Source organism: Ascidiella aspersa, chromosome 4, assembly GCF_963924565.1.
Source record: "Ascidiella aspersa chromosome 4, kaAscAspe10.2, whole genome shotgun sequence".
Lineage (NCBI taxonomy): Eukaryota > Metazoa > Chordata > Ascidiacea > Phlebobranchia > Ascidiidae > Ascidiella > Ascidiella aspersa.
This window is the reverse complement of record NC_139450.1, coordinates 33,567,426-33,594,436: the sequence shown is the minus strand read 5'-3', so window position 1 is coordinate 33,594,436 and position 27,011 is coordinate 33,567,426. Positions and strand designations below refer to the sequence as shown.

General features: G+C 36.3%; 1 protein-coding gene across 1 annotated transcript; it reads left to right on the top strand.

Moving 5' to 3' along the window:
* The first annotated feature begins 301 nt into the window (after positions 1-301).
* Positions 302-26,482, top strand: LOC146157602 (uncharacterized). The gene is made up of 30 exons (XM_083388273.1): positions 302-396; positions 850-978; positions 1,380-1,488; positions 1,721-1,857; positions 2,940-3,063; positions 3,894-3,999; positions 4,243-4,307; positions 4,956-5,130; positions 5,833-5,903; positions 6,259-6,343; positions 6,664-6,766; positions 7,151-7,258; positions 8,187-8,269; positions 8,729-8,839; positions 12,615-12,749; positions 13,466-13,523; positions 13,983-14,128; positions 15,119-15,322; positions 16,237-16,403; positions 17,327-17,423; positions 18,075-18,199; positions 19,079-19,232; positions 19,599-19,729; positions 20,137-20,270; positions 20,654-20,721; positions 21,516-21,645; positions 23,098-23,224; positions 24,204-24,298; positions 24,510-25,306; positions 25,932-26,482. Exons 1-30 carry the CDS (start codon positions 306-308, stop codon positions 26,157-26,159), a joined length of 4,293 nt encoding a protein of 1,430 aa, XP_083244399.1. The 5' UTR covers positions 302-305; the 3' UTR covers positions 26,160-26,482.
* The last annotated feature ends 529 nt before the right edge of the window (positions 26,483-27,011 follow it).

Here is a 27,011-nt window from a genome sequence, read left to right as displayed (position 1 = left end):
TATTGTTCGATTTCTATGAATTTTAAGTCTTTTATTGCCTACGTTTTGTTCAAAGGCAGGTTTTTAACAGCTGTTGTCCAGGTTATACGTTGCTAGGCTCGTGAAATATAATTAGCTTTACACAGGAGATTGTAGACACGGCGATAATTATGCTATTAATTGTCATTGAAGCGCAATGGTTGCTTAGCGCTGTCACCTCGAAACTAGACACAAAAAAACACAGCATCAATAAAAGCCGAATCTAACTATGCTATGCTCCGTTCTGTATGTTGATTATCGCCATACGAGTGTAGGTCAGGATTAGAATGGTGAAAAACAACTACAGTTTAGCTTTGATTTGTTTTACTGCAGCTTTTTTCTGCAAAACTGCACTTTGCATAACGTCTGTAAAAATTGGTAAGTTTTTAGTATTTGTTGCGGCAAATCATCTGCATAAAGACTGAGAAATAAAAGTTTGCTGAAGTAGGCATAAAAAAATTCAGAGATGACGTCACAAATAACGTCATAACGATACGTCACGAATTTACATTTGAACGTGACGTTATGAAGAAGTATCGTACGAACACTACACAGTTCGTTTGTTTTGTTACAGTTTTAGATTGGAGAGGTGCATCTTTCGATACAAAACCTCTGTTACAAAGATGTATTTTCGGGGGTGCGATGAGGCGAACGTCTCCATCGCAAACTAACACATTTTATAGCTGATATTTGCTCAATGACCTTGTTAGCAAATGTTATTAATTTTTCTTATTCAACATTATAAATACCGTGATTAGGATTAAATGACTGCGTATTTTTTCCCAACTTTCCCTATAACTTTTCCCAAAGTATAATTGTGTATTTTTTAAGGAATCCTTTATGACGAAAGCCACAAAAGCGCTGCTGATGACGTCAACAACACCGTCACACAACTTCGATTTAATGACGTCATCATAAGCACAGCTTACATCCTCCAGGAGAATGTTCCCAGCAGTGCAGGTGACATCATTAAAAATTTAAACGAAGTTGTAGTTATTTTTAACGTGGAAAGTTATTTCTATTGCTTTAGAAACAGATGCTGTTAAGTAAGAAAGGCAAATTTGGTTTAAGTAAGTTGTGAAAGTTAGTCTGAAACGGCTACTGTCAGTAAAATATGTTAGTTTTTACCAGGCCATGTATCTTTTTAACCTAGCCATCCCGCCATTTATTAAATGCATTTAAACAAGGATTTCAGTTAAATATATATACACTACCTCGCCGATTTCTTAAAGTTGCTTGTTTTATACTTTCCGTTATGACGCAACATTGTGAGGTCATTTCTAAAAAAATTTTATGCGTTCCGAAGCCCTGAAAACAAAGCATTATACGTACGAACTTTTTCACAACAGCTTCTTTCTTAGGTGACATTCTTGGACTTAATCTTGCTGCGATTTTATCAGTGGTCGGAAAATTAGATTGTACAAAAATCTCGGTGCTGGGAAGACTGTTGCCAATCTATTCTATTGCAAAGTGAGTCACATCGTCTTGAAATCACTTCACTTTTATTGGTCAAATAATACATACAGGGCTTTTGGTGTCCAACACTTTGGCTTTTGAGAAAGTACCACATGAAATTAATGCATTTATATAAGTTAATGACATTTTCCTTAATGTATAGCGCAGTGGTGCTCGTTCCCCATCTATGAAGAATTATCTTGTCTTTTTTTATGCCATTTTGTTTATTAAAAAACCTTATATTAAGGACGCTGCATCCATGTGAAGGTGACCTTGGAATAACTTATTTGTTCCCGGCAAGCTCATCCATTATATCGGCGCTCTCATCCAGTGGAAGGCTGTACGACTGGCACAAGGCTGTAGTGTTTGAGAAACAGAGCAATGGTAACTTAAACTTTTTTTAAGTTTATGTAAATTATAACTTGTCAACAATACCAGCTTAGCCACAAAGAACAAACGTCAAGGGCGCTGGTCTAGAATCCTACCACAACGCACATTATTTTGGTTGGGGTGCGAGTTAGCGTTGCCGTTTGGGTTAGGGTGGATCAAGTATTAATATTAAATAATGAATATAATAATAACGCAAACTCGCACCCTAACCCAAATATTTTCCATTCACAGAATCCTTCCACAACGCACATTATTTTGGTTAGGGTGCGAGCTAGCGTTTTGGGTTAGTGTGGGTCAAGTATTAATATTAAATAATGAATATAATAATACTTGACCCACCCACACTCAAACGCTAACTCGCACCCTAACCCAAATATTTTCCATTCATTTAATAATTGTGGTAGGATTCTAGACCAGCAGCACGCCAAGATTTGTTTGTCAAATATTTTATGTAAGATATCACATTGAGGTGAATGCACGCCTGGTAAACATAACAATGGTAACATACACGTTTTATGGCGCTGATCTATAATCCCACCATCTTTTTCTACAGTAACAAAATAAGTTGTCAAAATTGAAATGGCAAGTAACAAATGTATATGAGAGAATAATAAGAATTTATTAATAATTCCTTGCCGATTTAACACAAACGCTAACTCGCACCCAACCCAAATAATTTTAGCAATATAAAGCCCCGGACGAAAATGTGGTAGGATTCTAGTAGACGAACGCTATGTTTGTTGATGGGAAGGATGTGATGACAGTATATACACGTTGGGAAAATGAATGTTTTAGTTGCTGAATATGTTTAAGGTTTGTTTTTCGTACTGTTTAAAATTACATGTTTATTTTTCATTATTTCCAATTCGATCTGAATTCCTGCTGGAATCAATGCAATGTCGCTAACTGGGGTGGGCGTTATAGTCCAACATGCCAGCAGGAGGGCTTAAATAGGAAATACTTGAAAATAAACATTTTGCAAATAAATGACCCCCTACACTTATGTCGATATTTTTCGCTAACAATCGACGTTTATCCGCATAACTATGCGCTTTTTAGCGAGAGTATTTTCGCAGAAATCGGCTTTTCATTCGGTGACATGCAATACACACGCGAGCAGGGAATTGAAACGATAGCTTATGAAGCGAACGAAGATAACATGGTGGGTACCATGAAGCTAGCGCGGAAAGAAGGGCTAAGGTAACTACAAGTTAATGACTGAACTTACCAGTTGTTTTTTAGATGTCATTGTACCTATGCAGACAAAAGAATATTTTACAACAGATTACAAAAATAAAGCAAATTACTCTTTTTTTCGGGTAGTACGTTAGTTTTATTGACTTTTTTAAACAAGAGAGTCGAAACCGACTTAAAGGTGGACTTAATAAACTAGTTTTGAAAATTAACTTGATCGAACCGGAACTGAACCGAAATTCAATACAATTTTTGAGCCGAACCATAACCGGAAAAATCGAACAGTTCAACTCCCTCATTAAAACTCATTTTTGTTGTATTTTCACATGGATCCATTTCGTTGTTGAACGGTATTTTACAGAGAGTTATTTCTAACAAGTTCGGTGGGTCAAACCGGAGATAAAACTTAAAATTTTAACTGGCTGTGAACGTAAAACTTGAGCGAATTCTAATACAATTTTTTAAGCCGGAAAAGCTACACGGTTTTACTCCCTACTTCATATTAAAAGTTTAACATGATTTACGCGTTTTTACTTAATAAAGCAAAGCTTAAAGCGCGGAGACCGAATATTTAAACTTAAAAAATTAAGGATGGCAAGGTTTTAAAACAAAAGCTTCTTGACGCAAATTAATTTGACAAACCTGGACTAACTAAAATGCCTTGAAACAAAATAAATTGATTTTAATAAAAGAGCAGCAACAGATTATTGAGAAAAAGTTGAACAAACGCAATTTAATTTAAGAAACCTGAACCACCTGAAAACAAAAACAATAATATAAAATAATAAATTTTCTTCATATTATTATTTGAGCATAGTAATGAGGATATTTTGCAGGGAGTTCGTTCTCACAAGCTCCGTTGTATCAGCGCCGACGATAATGGAAACAGCGAAAGAAATGCAGCTCGTCACATCAAACTTTCACTGGTTCCTACCAAACACTGTAAGCTATTTCCACCCTGAGTCGGTGACAGAAACTTCGTACTTTTATTATTTTGGCAATTTTTGTTAAATAATTATGTTCCCTAAGATTACATATAGTAACCCCCAATAATACAGTATACCCGTTTGGCGTTTATGATGATTGGTTATTTATTTCTTGCCTTATTGTTGTCCCAGGAAAGATAAATCGTTTTTTAACTTTTCCTTAAGCTAGTCTTCTTTTCTACTGGATGATTTTTTACAGTTTTTCAACCCTGAAGATTTCTTGAACATCGCTGAAGATGGAACGAGAATGACATTTCTGTCTAGGTTAGATTGTGTTTTTTTTAACGCTTCCCGCCTTTGTTGGTTTTCCAAACCTGCTGTGTGTTACTTCTTCGATCAAATTAGTAGAGGGATTTGATAAGTATCACATGCAGGGTTGAAAGTAGAATAATTCTTACCGACAAGCATGAAAACAGTACTTACAGCTACACAGGAAATTTTCAGGGATGACGTCACAAATCATGACGGAATGTCTAAAACAAGTAATCTTAGAAACATCAGGTTATCATTCGATGTCGTGCACAACTATACAACTGAAATCATAGTTTTATTACATAAGGAATTGGTGCCGTTCCGGACCTTTACGGCTTACTTCACCACTGACAATATATTTTATTACCTTTTTCGGCTACATAGAGATAAATTCAATAAAGGTATAAAAGTCGGCTGGAGGTTAAAAAGTATCACAGCCACATCAGAGTTACAACAAGCCCTGCTAAAGTAGTTGTGACCACCGGTTAGGGCGTCCCTGTATTAATTGAACGACTGCCGTATTAAGTTAAGAGAGTATTACCCCCCTCCCATTAACCGGGTCCTAGAGTATGACTGCAAATCCTATGATAGGTTAACGCCTCTAAATACGAACATAGCCCTGGTAACGCTCAAAAGTTATAATTTTATTTTATGCATCAGTCCAATAGTTACGCCTCTGGTGCGCCAACTAATGGCAAATTACAAGGCGCAAAACATCAACGTCACTTCCGCCCGAATATATGACGACGTCACCGGCGCTCTGGCGCTACTAGCGGTTGATCAGGTGGTTGCGGCGTGCGAAAGTTTAAGCTGCGGGGAAGCGGAACATGGAATGGTGAGTAAGAATCAGAGCATTTCCTGGGTTTGGTATGAATGGCTTTTAATTTTTTTTTATCTTAACTTTTTTTTAATTTTAAGGTTTAGCGTTGGTAGCTGAGGAATGTTAAAACGGGCGATATATGCTTTTACTGGTTTTGATATAAATGGCCGTGAAAGTTTAATCATTTTAATTTTTTTCGTTTTTTTCAAGGTTTAACGTTGATATCTGCTAAAGAATTTTAGACCGGGCGATATATATATCATCTCCTGGGTTTTATATAGGCGGCGGTGTACGTTTTTATCAGTTTTTTGTCGCTTTAGGCTTCGCTTTGGTGACCTCTGAGAAATTCTAAAAGGTCGGAACGACCCGCTTGCTAAGACTTTTGGGTCCACAAACGATGAACGAAACAAAGAAAAAAACAATAGAAAACAGTGTTTAAGTTGTAATTTTGTTAAACCCAAACCATTTTCTGTATTTCTAGTGTGTTAAGGTTAATACATTTGCATTTACCGTTCGTAATTTTTTTTTTTCAAGTTAACTGCAGTTCGCAGTTTATTTAATGTGGAAATGAAACATTTTTCACTGTACGGTAAATAAAATCCATATTTTAGTGTTTGACATCGGCAAAAACTTGTATGTTTTACGTTTAATGTTTTTCGCCCCCCCACAAAAAAAACATTTAACGTAAAAACTAAATGCCATTTTTTTTACACACAGGTTGTTTGTGCTCCTCGCTTAGCTGACATCGACTCATCTTTACTTAACAGCGTTCCAAGTGCATCTGCAAGGTGTTTAAACAGATAACTACCGTTCATTTGGTCCATAGTACTGAAAATAACGAAAGTCCAAGTCTAGTCATAATTAGAACAAGTCAATCCCAAGTCAATCCCAAGTCAAATCCTTGTCATTAAAATTAAACGTTACTCTATTAAAATTGGTAAACTCTTCCTACTAGTACACCGAAAGCCATCGCAGACTCACCGAATCTGTTTGATCCTACTATTATGAGTAATAACCTACCTAAAAAAAATCCAGCTTAAATAGTTCACAAAAAGGTAACAAAACGCAATATATAGCAAGAAACTTGTTTATTTTCAAAACATTAGATAATGAAAGTGAATAATAAATTAGTGTCAATCTCAGGAAAAAGCGTTCGATTCCATTGGAGGCGAAAAAACTGATGGACGATTGCAAAAACAACAAGGACAAGAACGCAGCTTGTCAGCAGGTGCTATTTAATATTGTATTTACTGTTTAATGAAGGTCTTCAACAATATATTCTAATAAATATATCCACGCAGCAATTTAACAAAAACAAATAAAATAAAGACTCAAGTATATGAAATGTAAACATTTTGGGGAAAACAGGTTAAATATTTTACTTAACGAAAACAGCTTAACTTGATTTTCTTATTAACGTGTTTTAGTAATTCTAAATTGATGACATTTTTTTATCCTAATAGTATTTTACCTTAAAAGAACAACGACTGCTCATTTATTTCACAGTCACCGATCTATACAGTAGATGTAATTTTTTTTGCTTTTCAGATCGCCAAGTTTCTGACGCAGATTCCACGTGGTGGTGCCAAAGAGGAGACCAAGCACAAAGTTATTTTCGATCCAGGGGCAAAAAGAAAGAAGCGTGCTAGCGGTGAGCGTATTACAAGTTCGTATCGAAACGTCTTTATCAAGATGATGTCGATCTATTTCAGGGGTTCTTAAACTGGGGTCCATGGACTCCTTGGGGGTCCGTCAACTACTTTTAGGGGGTCCATCAATTTTTCAAAGAGACCCTAATAATTTCTTGCCTACCGTGGTCCACGCGAGGCAAAAAAAAATTGGGGGTTCCGCGGTAAAAAAAGTTTAAAATCCCCTGATCCACTTGCATTATCACATTACAGATCTGTGTACTGTATAGTGTACCCAATTACAGGGTTTATCAGAAAAAATGTTTTGCCTAAAACAATGACAATTCGTCGTTTGGTTCACGCAATAACTTATTACAGCTTTTATTTCGACCAATTTCTTATTTCAGATGCTTTAAACGCCAGATCGCGTCGAAAGCGGGAAATCCCCACAACTGCAACTCCTCCCAACTGCACTTTGTATAGTTGGCGCCAGAGAGCAGTGGACAAATTGTTTGGTAAAAATTTCACATTATTACCAAAACAAGTCTCACAAGGAGTTGTTTATATAGATAGGGACGCCCGATAATTCAGATCGAAGTCGATACCCGATGTACTCGCCCGATACTAGGGACATATCAGCTCCGGTCTGATACAAATTAAAAAAAATAATTCCCACATTTTTTGCAAACCGATGTAGCTATTTTACTTTGAAAGTTAAATTTATCTTAAAATAATTATAGTTTAACAACTAAAAGAAACTAAACTTTTCAACGCTATAAAGCAAATTTGGCTTAATAACCTAGAAATAACCAGCGTTGTAGACAAGTCATTCGTAAAATAACAAGTCAAGTCCCAGTCCCAAGTCATCGGTTGCCAAAGTCAAGTCATAATTAGAGCAAGTCAACTTCAAGTCCAGCCCTTGTTAAAAAAATAAAACTTTAAATCATGAAAACCGGCAAACTCCTCCGATTATTATGAGAAACTCAAGTCAAAAATAACATAAAAGCAGCATATTACAAGCAAATTCTTTTATTTGCAAAGATTGGGCTAAATAACGCAATTTTATAAATAATTGCTTTAATTAAAACAATTTATTTTAACCCAAGTCATTTGAACAAAAGACTTAAGTCAAGTCAAGTCATTTAAAAACAGTGACTTAAGTGCACTTAAGTCAAGTCATTACAACACTGGAAACAACTGCTTTGAACGTTTAGAATTGATCTATTTGGATTATATTTTAGCAGAGAAAAAACGTCATTTGGTACCAGATTGCGATACTTCTGTATAAAATATCGGTTATCGGTTTTGAAATACAATGTCAAGTATCAGACATCCCTATCTGTGGCCCTCAGAACATTATTCTAAATGTTTATAAATGGGAGTTAACCGAAAAACAGTTCTAGATTATTTTATCACGTTTTTTTCATTTATAAACGTTTGTAGGTCCAAATATCACCAGAGAATCGCTGGCCTTGGATTACAACAGCACAGTGGACCTCTGCTTCAATCAAACTCACACTAACTGGGTGAGCTCACTAGCGACACTATGCGGATCGCTGTTAAATTTAAACGGTCGCTGTGTGGCGCTATTGATGTATTACTTTTCTAAGCCTACACGGCCTATTAACAAAAATGTTTACGTGTATATCAAGTCATTGTTTTTAGTAAGGTTATATATTATATAAAATACGTTTACTTTACCAATATGAGCACATTAATGTTAGCGTTGGGCACATAACAAAAATATTCGGGATTTCAGTGATCGAGTTTTAATTGCAATTCAGAATTCGCACGTATTTTTGAAATTGTGTTTGAAGCTTTCTGATGGCATCCGGTGTACTTAACTTTTTAACAGTTTAATGTAACTTGATGTAAACCTTATACAGATCTTGTTAGTTATCAGTCACAATAACTATGGTGGTGTACAGTTTGCTAACGGTTTTTAACCAAAGCCTATTGAAAATAAACGCGATTTATTTTTCCAGGCTTACATAGGCGGATCTTGCAGCGCCCAGCTGTTAAACAAGCTTGAAATAAAAGGAGGAAACTTGATTATGTTGCTCGAGTACAGCAAGAAACAACCAGCCAACCAGTCGGTAAGGTCAGGGGGAACTTGACTGTCATTTCGCCTTTATCCTATAAGTATCAAACTCTACACATACACGTGAAAGTTGAAATTTTCGAACAGGAAGAATGCCGTTTAAACGTGCTTCCGTATCCACAAACTTACGCCTTTTAAAATGCTCAGGAAAAGGTGTGATGAAAGATAAATGTGCTTTTAGCGCTATAACATTTTGCTGGGGGCTCGTTAAAAAACGATATTTTACGCTGTACATTTGGACGCAGTATTTTAAACAGCCAAACATACGTTGCGTCAAAAAGATGCTGACATCCCTTTATAAAGATCATGTGTCACTTTATATGCAGCCAGCTTTTCGAACTGCGTTTATTGGAAAAATGTTATAGTAAAAAATACCTTGTAAAGCTGTATTTAAAGACGTTTAAAATCTAATAGTTGACGCAATTTATCAGGAGTATTCGTTAACATATTTCCGAACGATATATGGGTTTCTAATACAGTTTTTTAGGTTATGGACCCTCCTAATCCTAGTTTAAACAGTTTAAAAAGCTTTACTTGCAATTCATCAGGAGTATTCCTATCGATATATCGACAGCGAATACATGGTTTGTTAGGATACGTCCCCTATTGACCCCTTTGAAAGCTTACAAGTGTAAAACCCGTTAATTCCGCAATTTATCACGCGAATAAATTAAGTTATTCCAAGCAATATATCGGCGGCTAAAGACAGGTTTTGTTCGTCTATACACCTAGTAACTCCTTGTTATGCTAAGCGGTTTATAACCCTGTGGTTGCCGCAATTCATCACGAGTATAAATCAACTTATTCCACGCGAGAGAGGCTAAAGTTAAACAGCAGTTAGCTCACGCCACTTTAAAACCCATTTCCAGCAAATTCGACACCGCGGTTCTTGTTACTCGATTCTTGTTAATCACCAACAGCTTACTGGGCATATGCCACTGGAACACAACACGTTAAAACAGCAATATGCACCCCTGCTTGCTTACCAGGGCTGCCCGGGCTGTTGGTTGACGTACGGTCTGTGCTATAAGGGAAGCAATAGCTGCCAATTTGGCTTCCGAGCGTCGTATCTTGTTACTTGGCGGCGCTTTTTGATTAAGCAGCTTTTTCGTTTTGCGTTTTTACTAAAGGTTGCGCGAATGGAAAACTTAACGGAAATATTTCTTCGAAGAAAACGCTATTATTCTACCCGGGGATCATGTTACTGAACAGAATGGGGAGAAAATTGTGCCAGTTTCATTTGATAGATTTCAATAAAAACTGTTAGAATTATAAAATGATCGATATCTGCATATGCTTTGCTGTTTGGTGACACTTTTTCCACTGAAAGAGTCTTTCAACGAGTAAGGCCAAAACGTAAAATGTATAGTTTCGTGGAAAAAAACTGAAACATTTCATTTCCTTCAAATTAACACAACACTATAGATTCGTTTGTGCAGATCAAATTCGAATCTTTTGTGCAGATTAAATTCAAGCCCAAATCAATAGGCACACAAGTTATAATTTTCGCTGAAAAATGTACTAACAATTGAGTTCTTTAATTTTGCAATAAAACACCGATCGAACTAAAATGCTCACTATGTCGCTTCCCCGAGATTTCGTAGAAGAAAACCAACAATTGATTTGATTTCGTATTGACACTTGACATCCTAAATTTTTTCATGGCCCGCGAAGCACTGTTGGATTGTTGCAACGCGTAAAGTTAAGGGTTTAATCAAAGAAACATTCCAATTGGTTGGTTACAGGCCTAGTTACATTATTACATAAATTAACCGGTTTACTATCGCCCATTAAGTTTTAATCCAGGGGTGGCAAGAACGCCTAATTTTGGTATGTGTTAGAGCGGTTTGAAAGTCGCAGTACGTTCTTTATAGAACTTTTTAAAATGGCTGTTTTGCGAACTTGTAGGTTACATTTGCGCTTTGTTTTACGTCTTTTTAATGTACCAGTAAACATAACATAAAAAGTACGACCCTATATATAAATTACTATTTTGGCCACTTTGAAGTACATAAACGATAAAATATATAGCGCTTCGGTAAAGTATTGTTTTACAGGATTTCACTGTGACTAAAGGTTAACGCCCTGGACCTTTCCATCGTACAATTCTAGCCAAATATATCTATAGTTGAAAACATTCTACGCTTATAAATGCAGTCTTCTGTTTTGTCAAGTACGCAATTTTTTCGCGCTTCACGCGCACCATTTTCCAGCAGTCTAATTATCACATTACTTTTTGACGATGCGTATGTCGTCATCTTTAACATATCATGCCTTGACCAAACTAAAATCGTTTCCGCCCCATACGCATGTATCACTTTATGTGGCCCGCGAAGTATATCAAAGAAATACTGTGGCCCGCGATGCTGTCAACCTTGGACCACCCTGTCCTAAAGCATAGGAAAACTAATATAACGTCTGGACGTCTTTACGAAAAAGTAAAAAAATTAACTACTGGTAACAATATACCATATGCCCAACATTACACAAATATTCGATACTATCAGACTAAAGCCGATACCCGGAGTGGTAGTATCGGTACAGATCCGATATCAAATTAATTTTAGCATTTTAGCCATGGTCTGAGGTCGAATTAAACGTTTTACCCACTCAGAAGATATTTTTTGTGAAGCTTTGGCCACCAAATTATCTTCACTAAAGTGTTTGCCAGCTTTAAACATGTGACTTGAGCATAAATAAGTTCAAATTTAATTGCTATGAACCATGTCTTGGTATGGCTTCTGCAATATTATCCAACTATATAAAACTATAGTATACAGTCGGTGACCCAACCAAATCAAACGGTGACACAGTTCTGGGTCGCGGCCCATGGGTTGAGAGATACCCAAATAAATGGTGCTTTATAAGTTTCTAAGGGCTTATGCATTTTTTATTTGCGGACGTGGATACATTACAATGGGTAATTTGGTAAATTTTAACATTTTCTGCCATAGTAATGGCGTTATTATGTGTCGGACCGCGGTGCTTTTTGTGCCGAATATCATATATTGCAACAAAATACGAAGATTTAGATATCCTTATATTAAAGCGGAGTTTCCAAAAATGTCATAGCTCACCCATTAAAACACATTCTATCCCTGATTAATATTCTGCAATTAAGTTAATGTAAATTCAAAGAAATAATCAATTTCGAAGAACTTGTAACTTCAAAACCCCAAGTAATATAGATTTTGAAAAAAATGTACAGATATTTTTGGCATCTTTATCAAAAGTTGTCTGATTATGCGCCTTTTAGAAAAATAATACCTAACGTCGGATTTGAAACAACCCTCAAATTGTCATGTGTCAATCCTCACACTAATTTTACACATGACAACTGACATTGTTAGAAACAGAAGACGGCTACAACTAAAGTTAATCGTAGAATTTCAAAGCTTGTTGTATTACTTTACCAAAGTGCACTTAAGTCACTATTTGTACTTGACTTGACTTAAATATCTTTTGTGCAAATGACTTGACTTAGACTTAAGTCATTGTGTCAAATAACTTGGGTTTAAATTAGGTGTTTTCATTAAATATTTTTCATAAAATTAGAGTATTCACCAAAATTTTGGCATGTAAAACTATTTGCTTGCTATATATTTAGTTTTTGTTACTTTTAAGTTGACCTATTAATCACGCAAGGTCAAGTTTACCAATTGTAATAGTTTATGACTTTGCCGCCCACTCAGCACGACAACATTTTTTTTTCAACTGTATTTTATTTCAATGTTTTTCGACCCGAAAAAACGTGCCTTAATTTCTCATAGAAATCGCACATCCAGGATGTGGTCACGGTCGGCTGGTTCAGCGGCTCAAGGTCAAATCTCAAGGTCGCCTACCCTCAGTTTTCGGTGGTGGACGTCAAACTCCCAAGGAGGCCGCTAAAAATATGCGCCGCATGGGTAAGTTCAGGTCTTTTTTAAGTGTTACGTCATAGACCTGCGTAGCATAATGACGTATTTTGTTCGCGACGTCACCTAGTTTTACTCGACACGACTGAGTGAACTCACGTGGGTCAGATAAGCCAATCAGCATCACCCAAACTTGCACCATGGATTTGCTTTGAGTAGGATTTTGGTTTAAACCTTTCAAAGTGGCAATGCCCCCAAAACTGTATTTTCACATATTTTAACAACGTAAATCAAATAATTCTGCTCTTAAATCATATATATTTTTCTGAATTATATATACAGTATATCATGGCCCATTTTGATGAAATCAGTTTAGCACAAAGGCGTCGTTATTCTCATCGCACCTTCGAAAATGAAAGTTTTGCCAATTTAAACAATATAAAAATTTTTTTCGCCTAACGCGCTCTGCAATCTAAAACTTTCATCAAATAAACGAACATCGTGGTGTCCTTTATACTTGATATGACGTCACGTCTATTTGTAACTATGTAGCGTCACCTCACGATGCAACTTTGTTATTTGTTGAAAAAATATTCCTTCAAAAAACAAAAATCCTGTTAATAATCCTATCTTACTATAGATATTAGTTGTTTGGTCAATTATCGAGTGCCACAAATGGACTGTCAGAAAAAATTTGACCTTAACAACAATTTGCTTCGACGCAACTTGAATTTCTATTTATTGATATAGTTTTTATTGTTACTTAGCAACCACCGTGGCTCAGCTGGGAAACCGATGACGTAACAGGGGAAAGTACCTTCAAAGGTGAGGTCAAAAGTTCACATTTTGTTAAGCCGTGAAAGGGCAATCGTGCTCTTTTGCGTCACTACATTCTTATTAATATAAGTTTTAATCACGAATTCCGATCAGAACAACACGATTTTTGACAAACACAAAATAAGCTTGTCATATATAACCAGAATTGACTAATTTTTTTCAAAAAATTAAAAGTTTATTATTCTTAGAATGAATATCAAAGCCTATAGACAAGTATAGGCAGCATTTTGAAAACGTTTCGACAAATTATTTATTTGGAATCAACATGGTCATTCTATGCCAAGTACAACCTCCAGCCATTATTATCCATTTTAGAAAAACTTCTAATAGGCTACTCGCACACAGTTCCAAGTAATCTTTTCTTCTTTTCTTATTACTAATGTCGTATTGCACATCACGCGGTATGTTTGTCTGTCGTACGTGTACCATCATGTCTGTGTGTTCCAGGGTACTTGGCTGACGTACTGGGGCATCTGAGCACTTCGATGAACTTCACGTATGAGATGGTCCTCCACACAAACCTTACATCACGTGACAGACTTAGCGATCAGCAAATGGAGCGATTTATATTCGGAATGTTCGAGAACGATTCGGTGGGTTTAATGCAGGGACTTTTCTACCGCGGACCCCTAAATTTTTTTGCCTTGCGTAGACCACTGTCGGCAAAAAAATTCCAAAAATACGTCATAAATTGACGTCACAACACAAATAGACTTCATAAATCTGCTAATTTCGGTCTGAAAATGTGAAAGTGAAATGGAGTCTAAATAGGATTCAGTGCAAAACCGTTTGAATTTTAATCAAACGATTTTCTATAAAAAAATATTACTTCTTAAATATACACTAATATTTCGGGTAGGCCACCGCGCTGGTTTAATGCTATAAAACCGCAATGTTATAAGTAGATTTTATAGCAGGGCTGCGAAGTCAAGACTCCGGACTTGACCGGGTCGTTTTTTGCTGTCAGACTCAGGACCCATGTAACACTACCCGAGTCCCGAGTCTGAAGTATGGAACCGATGAGACCGCAAATTATGAATCGAAAATATGCGAAATATTTTCCAGCATGTATTGCGGGTGGATGAGTTATATGACAGTGATAACACCTCTATGATTGGATTGCTGAATATCCATCTTATTTTAGTTGCGTAAATGTGTTAATTGATGGCTGTAGAGCAGTGATTCCCAAACTGTGTGCCGCGAAACTTTTGTAGTTAAAGAAAAAAAAAAAGTTATCTGTATTAACAATAGGCATACACGCTAGGAATTTACACTTAAATACGCACTATCCATTACAAATTAATCATATTGAGACACTTACGTATGGTTTGTCGTGTGTTAAGGGAGATTGTAAAATTACTATATTGTTGCTCTGTTACAAGCGTGCCGCGAAATATATGAGGTTTTTTAGTGTGCCGCAAGCTAAAAAAAGTTTGAGAACCACTGCTGTAGAGTCTCGGGGTTCGAAGGAGGTTGGGATTTTCTTGCAGGAAGACCTTCAGATCTCTCACCAATTTAATCTTCTCATTAGTTTAATTCTGATTACTTATTGTTATTACTTAAATTCTTCATTTTTCCTCCAGTGTGACTTCTTCCTGTTCGCGAAGAGCATCCGCGGAGGTAGATTGGGAAGAGCTGACTCGGTCGACCTCTCCCTGGCCTTCCAGCAACCATCCATGTTCCTCCTCACAAGAAGAAGTGAGAAGACGGAGTCGATCAACATCTGGCAGTTCATGACACCTTTCCACGAGGAGAGCTGGATCTACCTCTGGAGCTGCTTCATTTGTGTAAGTCAGGTTTAAGTTTTTGAACGAATAGTGGGTGAAATGACTTTTTTATTATCACTTCTATCAATGGGTTTTGAGGCTGATTAATTACGCTTTTATAGCACAGGAACTGTTTTAGGTAGAATATGCACAAATGTAGCTTAATAATTACGTTTTTAAATTTATAATAATTGTTCCTGCTTGATATCGGTTTTGTAATGGTTTATTTATTTTAAATCCACCTTTTTTGAAAAAACTACATTTTTATATTTTAAAGGTTGTCTTTAGAAAACATGGTGTATATTCGTGTTTTTATTTCTGGAGTTACTTCATCTGTGTGAGTAAGGTTTTAAATCTCTTTCAGAAAACTTTATTGTTGGTGGAAAATCCATTTTTTCTCACTTCTTCTCTTCTTTCTTTTGGACGTTTTTTTTGTCTCCAGTTTCATATGTCTGTGCAGTTTTCAACCAGCCAGCATTTCGTATCACAGTCCAGAACAATCAGACCGTTTACCCCGTTGGGAGGTCGATAAATAGGGCATTCCGAAATAATGTGGTTAGCGGTCTGTTCCTCCGCGCCACACTCGCACGCCGCAGAAGAAGCAAGGCCCCATTTGTGCATAAATAATTTGAAGCGGCCGACCTCAGACCGCAGTCTGTTCAGGCGAACTCATGCTAGCCGCTTAAATCCAAAGCCGAGCTTTTCTAACTAAAGTTGTTTAACTGAAGAGCAGTTTTGTTTTAAGTGTTGCATTCTCACGCAGGGAATTAAATCATTTGGAATTCTTTTAATAAAAATCCACATTTTATTTAAACTACATTTTATTTCATATGAGTAAGTTAAGGTTTCAAGTTTTTTATAGGTTGAGGAGCACTGGTCTAATGGTCTATATTGGGTGTAATTTACGCCTTAACGTTGCAGAGTTTTTCCACCAGGTCTCTCTGTTCATGGCGTGGATTAACCACAAGAACCCGTATGAGTATCAGAAGATTGCCGCGACATTTGGGCCCGACTCCGACCCCTCAGACCACCTCGGTGTTCTTAACAGTCTCTGGTTCACCTTCTCCTCCATTGTACAACAGGGAGTCGATATTGTACCAAGGTAAGTGGTTTCTGGGATTAACTTGTGCAATAAACGTGTAGTTTAGTTTGTAAAGCGACGGTCCTGATGTGACCGGGGTATACTGCCACAGAATATAGTTTTACGAAAAGAATGCAGAAGGTAATGGTGTCATGGTTGTTTGTCGACTTGCTCCCCTCTGAGTCTGTGTAGCTCAGTTGGTAGAGCGACAGTCCCTGAATGACCGAGGTCGTGAGTTCGAACTTCACCACAGACTAGTTTTACGAACAGGATGCAGCAGGCAACTGTACTATGGTTGTTTCTTGACTTGCTCCTCTCTGAGCCTGTGTAGCTCAGTTGATAGAGTGACGATCCCTGTATGACCAGAGGTCGTGAGTTCGAACCTGACCACAGACTAGTTTTATGAACAGGATGCAGCAGGCAACACTTGCTATGGTTGTTTCTCGAATTGTTCCTCTCTGAGCCTGTGTAGCTTAGTTGGTAGAGCGACGGTCTCAGTTTGGCCGAGGTCGTGAGTTCGAACCTAATCACAGACTAGTTTTACGAACAGGATGCAGCAGGCAACTGTACTATGGTTGTTTCTTGACTTGCTCCTCTCTGAGCCTGTGTAGCTCAGTTGATAGAGTGACGATCCCTGTATGACCAGAGGTCGTGAGTTCGAACCTCACCACAGACTAGTTTTACGAACACTATGCAGCAGGCAACACTTGCTATGGTTGTTTCTCGACTTGCTCCGCTCTGAGCCTGTGTAGCTTAGTTGGTAGAGCAAGCTTAGTTAGTTAGTAGGGTAGTGTTTACTTCGTTTCGTCATTCTATTTTTTTATTTTTCGTGTTTTGATTTTCATGCCCTGTTTTATACATAAATTATACCCTTTCTTGATTATTTCTGTCTTTTATTTTATGATTTTTATGTCAATTTCACGATTGCCATCTTATATTTTCAGGTCTCGAGCTGCCAAGATGTTGACTGGAGCTTGGTGGTTTTTCGGTCTCACTATAATCACAGCTTACACAGCAAACATGACTCTATTCATGACGCAGGTCGGACACTGTTTCGTCACTATGACTGTTTTATAAAGAAAAATACAGCCTCAGATTTCGCCAAGTTTGATAAAATTAAAAGCTACAAAACTTTACCACTAAGGAGGGATTTAAAATTACTTCATTTTAGGATACTGTCTTTCTTTTTTTGCTGTTCGTAATTTTTCAAATACTACTGTTTTTTTTAAATAAACCCATAGTTTTCCATTAATCCTAGCCTTTAGCTTCTGTGCTATAGTGGAAAAAATCCATACTGGCGTGTATTTTTCAACATTTAATAAATTTAGCAAAATTATTGTTTACAAGGGATGTTAATGTTACCTACTTCTGTATGGGCTTTAATATTCTTACCACGTCCAGCCATAATGTCAGAAGTTTATTGTCATGTATTGTTCAATATTTGTTCAACAATATTGAATAAGTTTAAGCCCAAATAGACGTAAAAAGCGACATGCTTTATTGTTCAAACGTATCGGCAAATGCTCATGCCATCATCAGTGATATGAAGGCCATATCAGTTACACCATTAAACTTATGAACAGATCCGTATATAGTGTTCCAAAATATTGAATAAGTATTACAAATATATTTTTTGTTAGATGTAAATCTCAATTTTATGGTATATAAAACCCTGTAGGTTTTATGTTGTAGGTTAATAAAGGAGGCATTGAGACGTTGGACCAGTTGGCGAGCCAGAAGGAGTTCTCATACGGGATGATGCACGACAACCCAATGCTGGAGTTGTTCCTGCCTGACGCTAAAGAAAGACCTTACACGTGAGATAAGTTGGCAATGATACAACGTGTGGCTACCAAGGAATGAACTGAACTAGGGATGTCCAATACTTAACATTTTTTCCCACTGGAACCGATATTTGGGATAAAAAAATTTTGCGACTCGATAAAAAATATTGACATGACAGACAAACGAAATAAATCAAAGCCATTTTTTAAGAAGTTGTTACATCCCGCTGTTATCCTAGTTTTTTGATAAATTTACCATTTAGGGTTAAATCACTGCGTGGGTCGCAAACTATGGCTGAAATTCCCTAGCATCAGTATAAATATTATCATCGGACACCTCTGTAGGGCATATCATAATAGTAGATAGCCGACTACTAGGTTAACTGTTATCTTGTATCGTTTATTTCATCACAGAAGGTAGACTAGAAAGCAAGCAAGGGAGACCAGAGAAGGGTAGGTCTGGCCTTAGCGAGAGACTTGGGCGGTTTCTGACGAAAAGAGTAAACACAGAGCATATAAGGAGTTGGGCAGATGAAGTAACCGCTAGGCAGAGGCCCCCGCTTCTACTGTGTACATCCCTAGAGTAGTTACTTTGTATGCGCGTAAATGCGGCGATGTTGCGGCTTAAATATAGAAAATAGTACCTCAGGAGCGTGCGGAGATCCGTGGTAATTAGCGCTATTACCTTCACACCTCCAATCTAAGGTGTTTAGAGGCAGGCCAGTTGTAATTTTTGTGTACCGGTGTAGGAAAATGTTTTGAAACTTAAACTGACATTTTTAATAGCAAGAAAAACAAGCTGATATCTTGTCCATGTTTTGTTGGAGTCTATATTTTTTCTAAAATGTTTAAATATTAAAATTATCAAATTTAGTTAAAGAAAGATTCGTTTCTAAGTTTCTTTTGGCGCAGTTTGTTGTACAATTACCTGAAGAATAGAGGGAACAGTTCTGTCTTCTCCAACACCGAAACAGCTCTTGAGAAGATTCTAGAAGGTGGATTTTACCTCATGGCTTCATTCGAGACAACGGTTCAAGCTCTCACGCAATCTTGCGAGTTCGACAAGGTTTGTGTCTAAAAATAATTTTTATGCGATAAAATATGGTGGTCAAATAAAGTTTTGTGCGCAAATCACACCAAACAATGTAATTACGCATAAGCACCAACACATTTGTATCCTATACTTGTCCAAAAAGGGGATCCGAAATTACACGTAATTTTAATGTATTAGTAATAACAAAAATATCAAGCCTTCTCACGCAATGAAATTGAGTTGACCTGGACTACAAACTTGACCAGCTTGAGGATAATTGGCTGCCTTTGTGTTATCTGTTGGTTATTTTTTTATTTCTAGGAAGCATAAACGGTCCGCAAGGTGATAAGTTTTGATCCTTTAGTCCCAAGTTTATTTCCCACACTGTACTTTGTGTAGGTCGGAAGTGGTTTTTACCAATACCAGTTCGCTCTACCCTTCCCCAAGGGGTCTCTGGTCGTTCCCCTCTTCAACGACCACATCTCAAGACTGAGGGATCGAGGAATTTTGTCACAACTAGAGGACAAATGGTGAGTTGGTTGTGATACGTTGGTATATGCATTTATAGGCAGTTTTTACCTAAACAACAAACTGTACACTAGCGCATTTGTCATCCTTATAATAGCTAAATTGGTAAACTTATCCGATTCTGATTGATAGAGTTTGATAAGCAAACAACAAAATGTAAAACACATAACAAGCAAACTGTTTTCCAAATATATATTGGGGTAGAACTATGCCAATCATTCATAAAAACATATTACATTACTTTTTTGTTTACGTAGAGCCATTTTTGGGGTTGTAAAAACGAATTATTAAGAGTTTTGTTTGTTTTTAATGTTTCGTGATGACTAGAAATTTAAATTTTTAACCTTAGCCGTAAATCAAAAACGATTAGCGTTTTTCTTCCCTTTTCTTTGGAAGCATATATTTTAAGGTTTTCTTTGGAGTCGAGATGTGAAAGTAATGTGGAACAGACGCTCGAGAACCAACTCGACATTAAGGCGTTCACGGGAATGTACGCCTTCCTTATTATCGGGAGTTCCATCGGGGTTTTTATTTGCGTACTCGGTGAGTTAATAATATATATCGCGTCCAATTTAACGAAAAAAAAAAGAAATTTGTGCACTAACTTAACTTTTTGAAGGATTTGTATAGATTAAAAAAAACTAAATGCTTAACAGAGACTCAACGTTAAATGTCAACCTTTCATTAAAATGGATGTAGTTTGCAGAGCTATTACGTTAAAGAAAAAGTCAAATTACTGGATATAAAAGCTTGGCACAGAACAATATTTAAACACGAGCAACGATCCATTTGACAAAAGTGCCCTATCAATTTGTTCGAATAATTGTTTCGTTTAAAAGCATACTGTTGGGCTTGTAATATTACTAGTCATAACTAAACAACTTTCTCCCAGTAGTTAGTTTGATTTTGTGCTTTTGTGGTTTCAGAGATATGGTGGGTGAGGTTCGGTGGGATTCAGGGAATGTTCGGGAAGGCTCGTCGTTATCAACTAGAGGTAAAGCTGCGCGGATGAACCTAACTAGGAAACGTGACAGTATATCGTCATTATGTCCGATACGTGACATTTTCATCTAATACCCATACACGATATTTTAGACAAAAGTACGACGTCATTTCCTTTGCTTAACCAAGCAAAATAAATGAATTTAAAAGGGTAAAAGAAAATATTTGCCAGGGTATTGGCTAACCTTTGCTTTGGCATTAAAAAGTGTAATTACCATCAGTTGTTATAACTAACTATTTTTTAAAAGTTCACCCTTCAAGGTAGGATTGTACCAGAACTAACATTCGGTATCGGGTATCGTACTTCGATCCGATATTATCGGACATACCACCTACTTATAATATAAATCAAAAACAGCTTCTCTGGCGATTGTAATTGTTAACCAACGTTTCGGTAACTTATACAAGCCGCCTTCGCCAGGGTGAATGACACTGAACGCTCGTACATAAAATGGAAAGGAAAAAAAGCAGTAATAAACGCGAGCAACGAAACGATAAGAAAATAATTAGCGACTGCCTCTAGTCCTTCAGCAGGTGCTTGTAGCATGCAGAAAGCATCACGTCAGTTTTTACGTTCATGGTGTTACCCTTCTTATGGATGTTCCACGATTCTAAAAATAATCTTTTCCTGTATACCTACTTGTAATAATATAAATATGTTGAGTATGCCGTAATCTTCGGTAATTATACTTCAGCAGAGCTGATCACGGTATATATGTGGGTTCCATGGTCCAGTTTTAGGTTATTGTTACTCTAATTATTCGTTCATTGTTCGTGATGTTGCAGGAGAACAAGCCTGGCAACCGAAAGCATCTCGATCTTCTCGAAGATGAGTTCGAGAATTGGAAGGGAGGTTGGGAAGTTTGGAAGTTTAAGGAGTGGAGTAACCATGGCAACCCTAACGCAATGGAGAAAGGTGCGTGGAAAGAAGTGTCTTATATATTGTCGGATTGTTACCGATGCCACCCTAGTATCGGACAAGTACCGAAACTGCCTACCAGTGTTGTAAACAAGTCATTTGCAAAATAACTCAAGTCCAAGTCAAGTCTTTTTGAACAAATACCAAATCAAGTCCCAGTCAAGTCATAATTAGAGCAAGTCAACTTCAAGTCACGTCCTTGTCATAAAAACAAACGTTAAACTATTCGAATTTTTAAACTAGTACGATTATGAACAATAACTGAACTAACAAATAAGACAAACCCAACATACATCAAACAAATTGTTTTTATGTGCAAAAATTTGGTTAAATAACTCAATTTTATAAAAAAATACTTAAATAAAACACTTCATTATAACCCTAGTCATTTGTCCGAAAGACTTAAGTCAAGTCATTTAAAAACAGTGACTTAAGTGCACTTAAGTCAAGACATTGACTTAAGTCATTACAACACTGCTACCTACTGGTATCAGTTGGGATGTACCTTATAAGTATTATTTGTCATTCAAGAATCTCAATTAGACAAACATCTATTTTTTCCGCTCTTGTTTTTTTCAAAATGCAGGAGACAAATAAACGCAAAGCTTAATATATATCTTTTAAGCGCAGTGTTTTGGGTTGGTAAAATTCTGATGAAGTGTTATTGCCCTATGTTCAACACAGGTCGTGCGGCTACATATTAACGGACATTTAAAACTGTTTGATACTATAGGCGGGATTACAAATACCGAGTACGTGGAAAAATTATTATATCGAATGGGATCCGATATCCGATGGCAAATTATAGTATTGCTACTTGCCCGATACTCGGGTGGTATCGGCGCCGACCCGATATTATCGGACACCCAGACCCGATACAAGGTGATAGTATCGGCAATAGTCCGATACTTAAGTGGTATCGGCGCCGATTCTAGACCAAACTAACTTTTCGGCTTTAGCTTTGCGGTCTAAAGGTTTTTACCGTAAAAGTCAAGTTTCGTAGGAAATGTAACCTTAAAAATTAAAGTTAACATTTTTTTTCACCCTAAAACAGATTTGGCTTAACTTTTTACGTTTTTCGGTTTCAAATTCGATAAAATCTATGTATATTAATGACGTCGTTTGGCATCGAAATGTACGGTCGTTCGTTTCGACCAAAATATCGGGTATTAGTATCAAAATAAATATCGAGATATCGGATTTCATAATTTATAGGAGTAATAAGAATATAACATTTTTTTCTGCAAACGTCCTCGGCAATATATCTATTTAATTAAAGCCAAAATTAAAGAAATTGCAATTATAGTTTTTATTTTATATGCATTAAACTATATTTATGTTGTGTATGATGTTAGAAGCCTCATTTATGCAAAAAAATAAGGTTTGAAATATTATTTTTAAATGCCTTGGTGTTTCTGTGCACACAGTAATTACTCCACTTCTACGCAGATAAAAAGAAGCAAGAGCTCTTCGAAAAGATCAAAGAAACCGCCATAAAACACTCCACAAAGACATGTGGTCTTTGCGGTAAAACTGTCAAACAGAAGGACAAGACAAAGCTATATGTGCCATACAGGTGAATTTCTTGGCACCAGAGTCGGACGGCTAAATTTAATTTATGTTTTAAAAATTAGATTGGAATGTTGCTTTTCAGTTTTTCCGAGTTCGATTAGAATTAGAATTAGTTATGCTTTCTTGGGTTAGAATTACCTAAAGTTTGAAAACCAATTTCATTAAATTTATCACAATTAATTTAATTTAAACCACTAATTATTATTATAGAAAGTTAAATGTCAAACATTGGTGAGATAATTTTATAGGTTTAAGCATAGCGTTTGCTTTTCAAACTGTAAAAGTCACCTACAAGTTATTCAGACTAATTCAAATCCTTTGTTTCGACTGAGAAAATAAAAATACTGTTAGGCAAAGTATTTTTAGTGAAGTCCTATTAGATTTAGGACTAGACTAGAGCACACAAGCAATTCTCAATTATATTACAACTAGAATTAGCCGCATTTTGCTAATTCAGTGAATTAAAAAACTAGAATTGTTTAGTTGTCCAAGTCTGCTTGGAGCATAATGGTTGGAGGTTTTATTTAGAATTAATAAGAATATCAAATCTTACATAAAAGTAGGTAACATTTTGTAAGTTGAGAATAGCTTATTATTACCCATTTTCTTATTATGAGAAGACTTTATGTATATATAATATATATATATACTGCCGAGGCAGATCGAATAAAAAAGAAGCCATAAATATCACTATCTAAAATCTAAATATATATAAAGAATCAGTACCTTTAAATCGTTATAAACGAATAATAAGTTATTCGAAACGTATGTACAATTGTTAGCTACCTTTCTCACATTTTCCGTTTGATCTTTAAGGCATATATTATTATTTTTGTGTGATTTAAAGAGCTAAAATATGCCTGCAAACCAATATGTATAAAAAACTCTTCACCCCTGAATATTTATATTAGTTTCGTCCGCTAAAGACCAATATAACAAAGTAATCCTGGAATAACGTTAACCAACACAACTTGTTTCAACAGGAGTACTTTGGTGACCCCTATGGCTATGGGAAAGGTCACCGATAGTGGGCGCTCAAGCGCGCTGACTGACGTTTACGACGAAAAAAGCATTTCGGGTAAATTTGCCGTTAAAGTATAAATAACTGACAAAATATAAAATATAGACTGAACAGTTGATAAGGGATTAGGATATAAATGTAACGTAAAAAACTGTTTTAAATGCTTTAATATTGAATACGTTTAAATTTAAATAACGTTTGAAGTTATTTACTTGTTTACCTAGATGTTTATTTACGAAAAAGTATAGAGTAAATTGCAATTCAATAGAAAAAACAAAAGCAAAGAAAACGTCGTTGGAAAGCATCGAAGTTAAAGATTTCAAACCTACCGTTTCTTTACCACAAACTACCGAGAAAGAGCTAAAAACTACCACTAACACCCCCAAAACCCCGCAACCAACTGTTGTAACCACAATCGACCACAAAAATCCGAAACAAACCACAAATCTCCACCAATCTACTCAACCACAAGTTGCTGCAATTAGCCACAAATTGCCACAAGCACAGCATGAAAGCGAATATTTCTCGATGTCAATTCCGCCTCCGAAAGTTCCTGAAGAATACGTTGCAACAAACAACCATATTTTACCGCAACCTGAAGATTTTACCACAAACGACCACAACCTACCGCAACCTGAAGATTTTACCACAAACAACCACAACTTACCGCTACCAGAGAATTTTACCACCAACAACCATATTTTACCGCAAGCCCAAGGTTTCTCCACAGATGACCACAATCTACCGCAACCTCAAGACATACCCACAAACGACCACAATCTACCGCAACCTCAAGATATAGCCACAAACGACTATCAATTTTCGATACCTGTCGTTTTTACCACAAACAACCACGAATTACCACAACCAGAAGGTTTTGCCACCAATGACTACGAATTACCACAACCCCAAGATTTTGCCACAAAGGACCACATTTTACCGCAACCAGAAGACTACGAATTGCTTGAAGATTACTCCACAGATGACCACGAATTGCCGCAAGTTCTATCTAGGGCCGACACTTCGCGGCAATATTACGCCCCGGATAGTAGGATGTCTATAAGGGTAAGGAGTACTTTTTCAAATAACTTTGCCAGAAAAAATAGGTTAAATCGTAGTTTTATGACAAAATTTATAATGTGATATTAAACTACATTAAGCGGTTCGGCGATTTGGGCTATTTTTGATATATCTGATTTTTTTGTAAGGCTAAATTCCTGTTTATTTTGGAGTTAATAAGTAAAAATCGTTGTAAGATTGCCAGTTTTTTACTTTTAAAAGTAAGTTCCAACAGCACCACTCTTACTTAAGAACTAAACGCACGGCCTCGCATTAACGCGGTGGTTCTAGGACTAAAGTCCGAGGACTCCTTTGTATAGTTTGTATGAAAACCGATTTTATTGTTAAGCAATTATTATTAATTTGTGATTTTAAGAAAAGAAAGCAAAAGAGTTAAAGAGTTGAGAACCACTTAATTAACATTTTTATTTTCAACCCTGATTTAGTTTTAGCGGTCATTTTGACCCTGAATTACGTTTTAATGCTCTAATTTTACCCCTGCATATAATTTAAACGCCCATTTTCATCAACGAAGCTAGTTCAAACGTTCGTTTCATCCCTAAAGTTAAGTTTGACGATCATTTCCATACCTGAAGTTAGTTTTAACATTCATTTCCACCACTGCATTTAGTCGTTCTCTTCACTCGCGAGCGGACCTCTCAACATTCCCGGAATAAGCGCTTCTGATTGGACCATTTCCACCGTACATCACCACGAACCAGCCAATCACGATCCGGCATTCGACCCGCCTGACCAATTCTCCGAAGCCCTTTATGACGAAATAACGAGCGACGCCAGTTATTCGACGTGGGAATCAGATTGGACGGAGACCGAATCGTATGACGAGTTTGGGAATTAAAGAGAAAATTTTGTAAAAATGTTGGATAAAAATTAAAAAAAGTCCAAATTTGGTTTAATTTTCAGGACGAACAAACGATTTAAAACTTGCTGAAAAAGTTAAAAAATGAAGCAAAAACCGAAATTAGTAAAATTGGCAAAATATTGTGTTAACAAAAGTAAAACAAACGTTATTGTTAAAATAAGAGATTAAACTAAGACTGTTATTTGTATCCGAAATAGCTAAAACTTAAGTCATACATTTTTGCATATCGTTGTAGCTTTAGTGTAGTGCAATATTTTTTAAACTACTGCTAAAAGTAGATTAATGAGAACCTGCATGAAGTTCATATATTGACGTTGCTGTATCGTTTCGTGCTAGCGTAAAATGTATAGTTATTAAATATAACAAAATTGTATATCCTGGTTATTTTTACAGGCGGGGGGATTTGCAAAATAGATTTTTCGAGCAATTTAAATTCAAATTTAAAATCGCAAAACTACAAACCACGTTTTAAGGGACTTTTTACTATTTTTATATAGGGTAAATACTAGTTCAAATTGACTTATTTCGCCTTTGGAAGACAATGGTTGTAGGTTGTAGTTTGACGTAGAATTAACTATAAAGTCCATATGCAGAAGTAGGTACCATTTTGAACGTTTCCAATAAATCTTAAGATACAGGCTGGAGGTTGTAGTTAGACGTCAATATAAAAGTCCATACAAAAGTAGGCAGCATATTGTTTTGTTAAAGTTTCGCATAAAAATTTATTCATTTGCAATACCATGCTCTTATATTAAACATTTTCTAGATTTATAAACGAAAATTAAGACACTTTTTACGAGAGCAATCTTTCAGATCTGTTTTCACTTT

Excerpts from the sequence above, each read along its gene's own strand:
- LOC146157602 (XM_083388273.1), top strand. The coding sequence starts at position 306 with ATGGTGAAAAACAACTACAGTTTAGCTTTGATTTGTTTTACTGCAGCT. Across the intron at positions 5,131-5,832 it reads GGGAAGCGGAACATGGAATG|GTTGTTTGTGCTCCTCGCTT; the intron begins GTGAGTAAGAAT and ends TTTTACACACAG. Across the intron at positions 15,323-16,236 it reads TCTGGAGCTGCTTCATTTGT|GTCTCTCTGTTCATGGCGTG; the intron begins GTAAGTCAGGTT and ends TTTTTCCACCAG.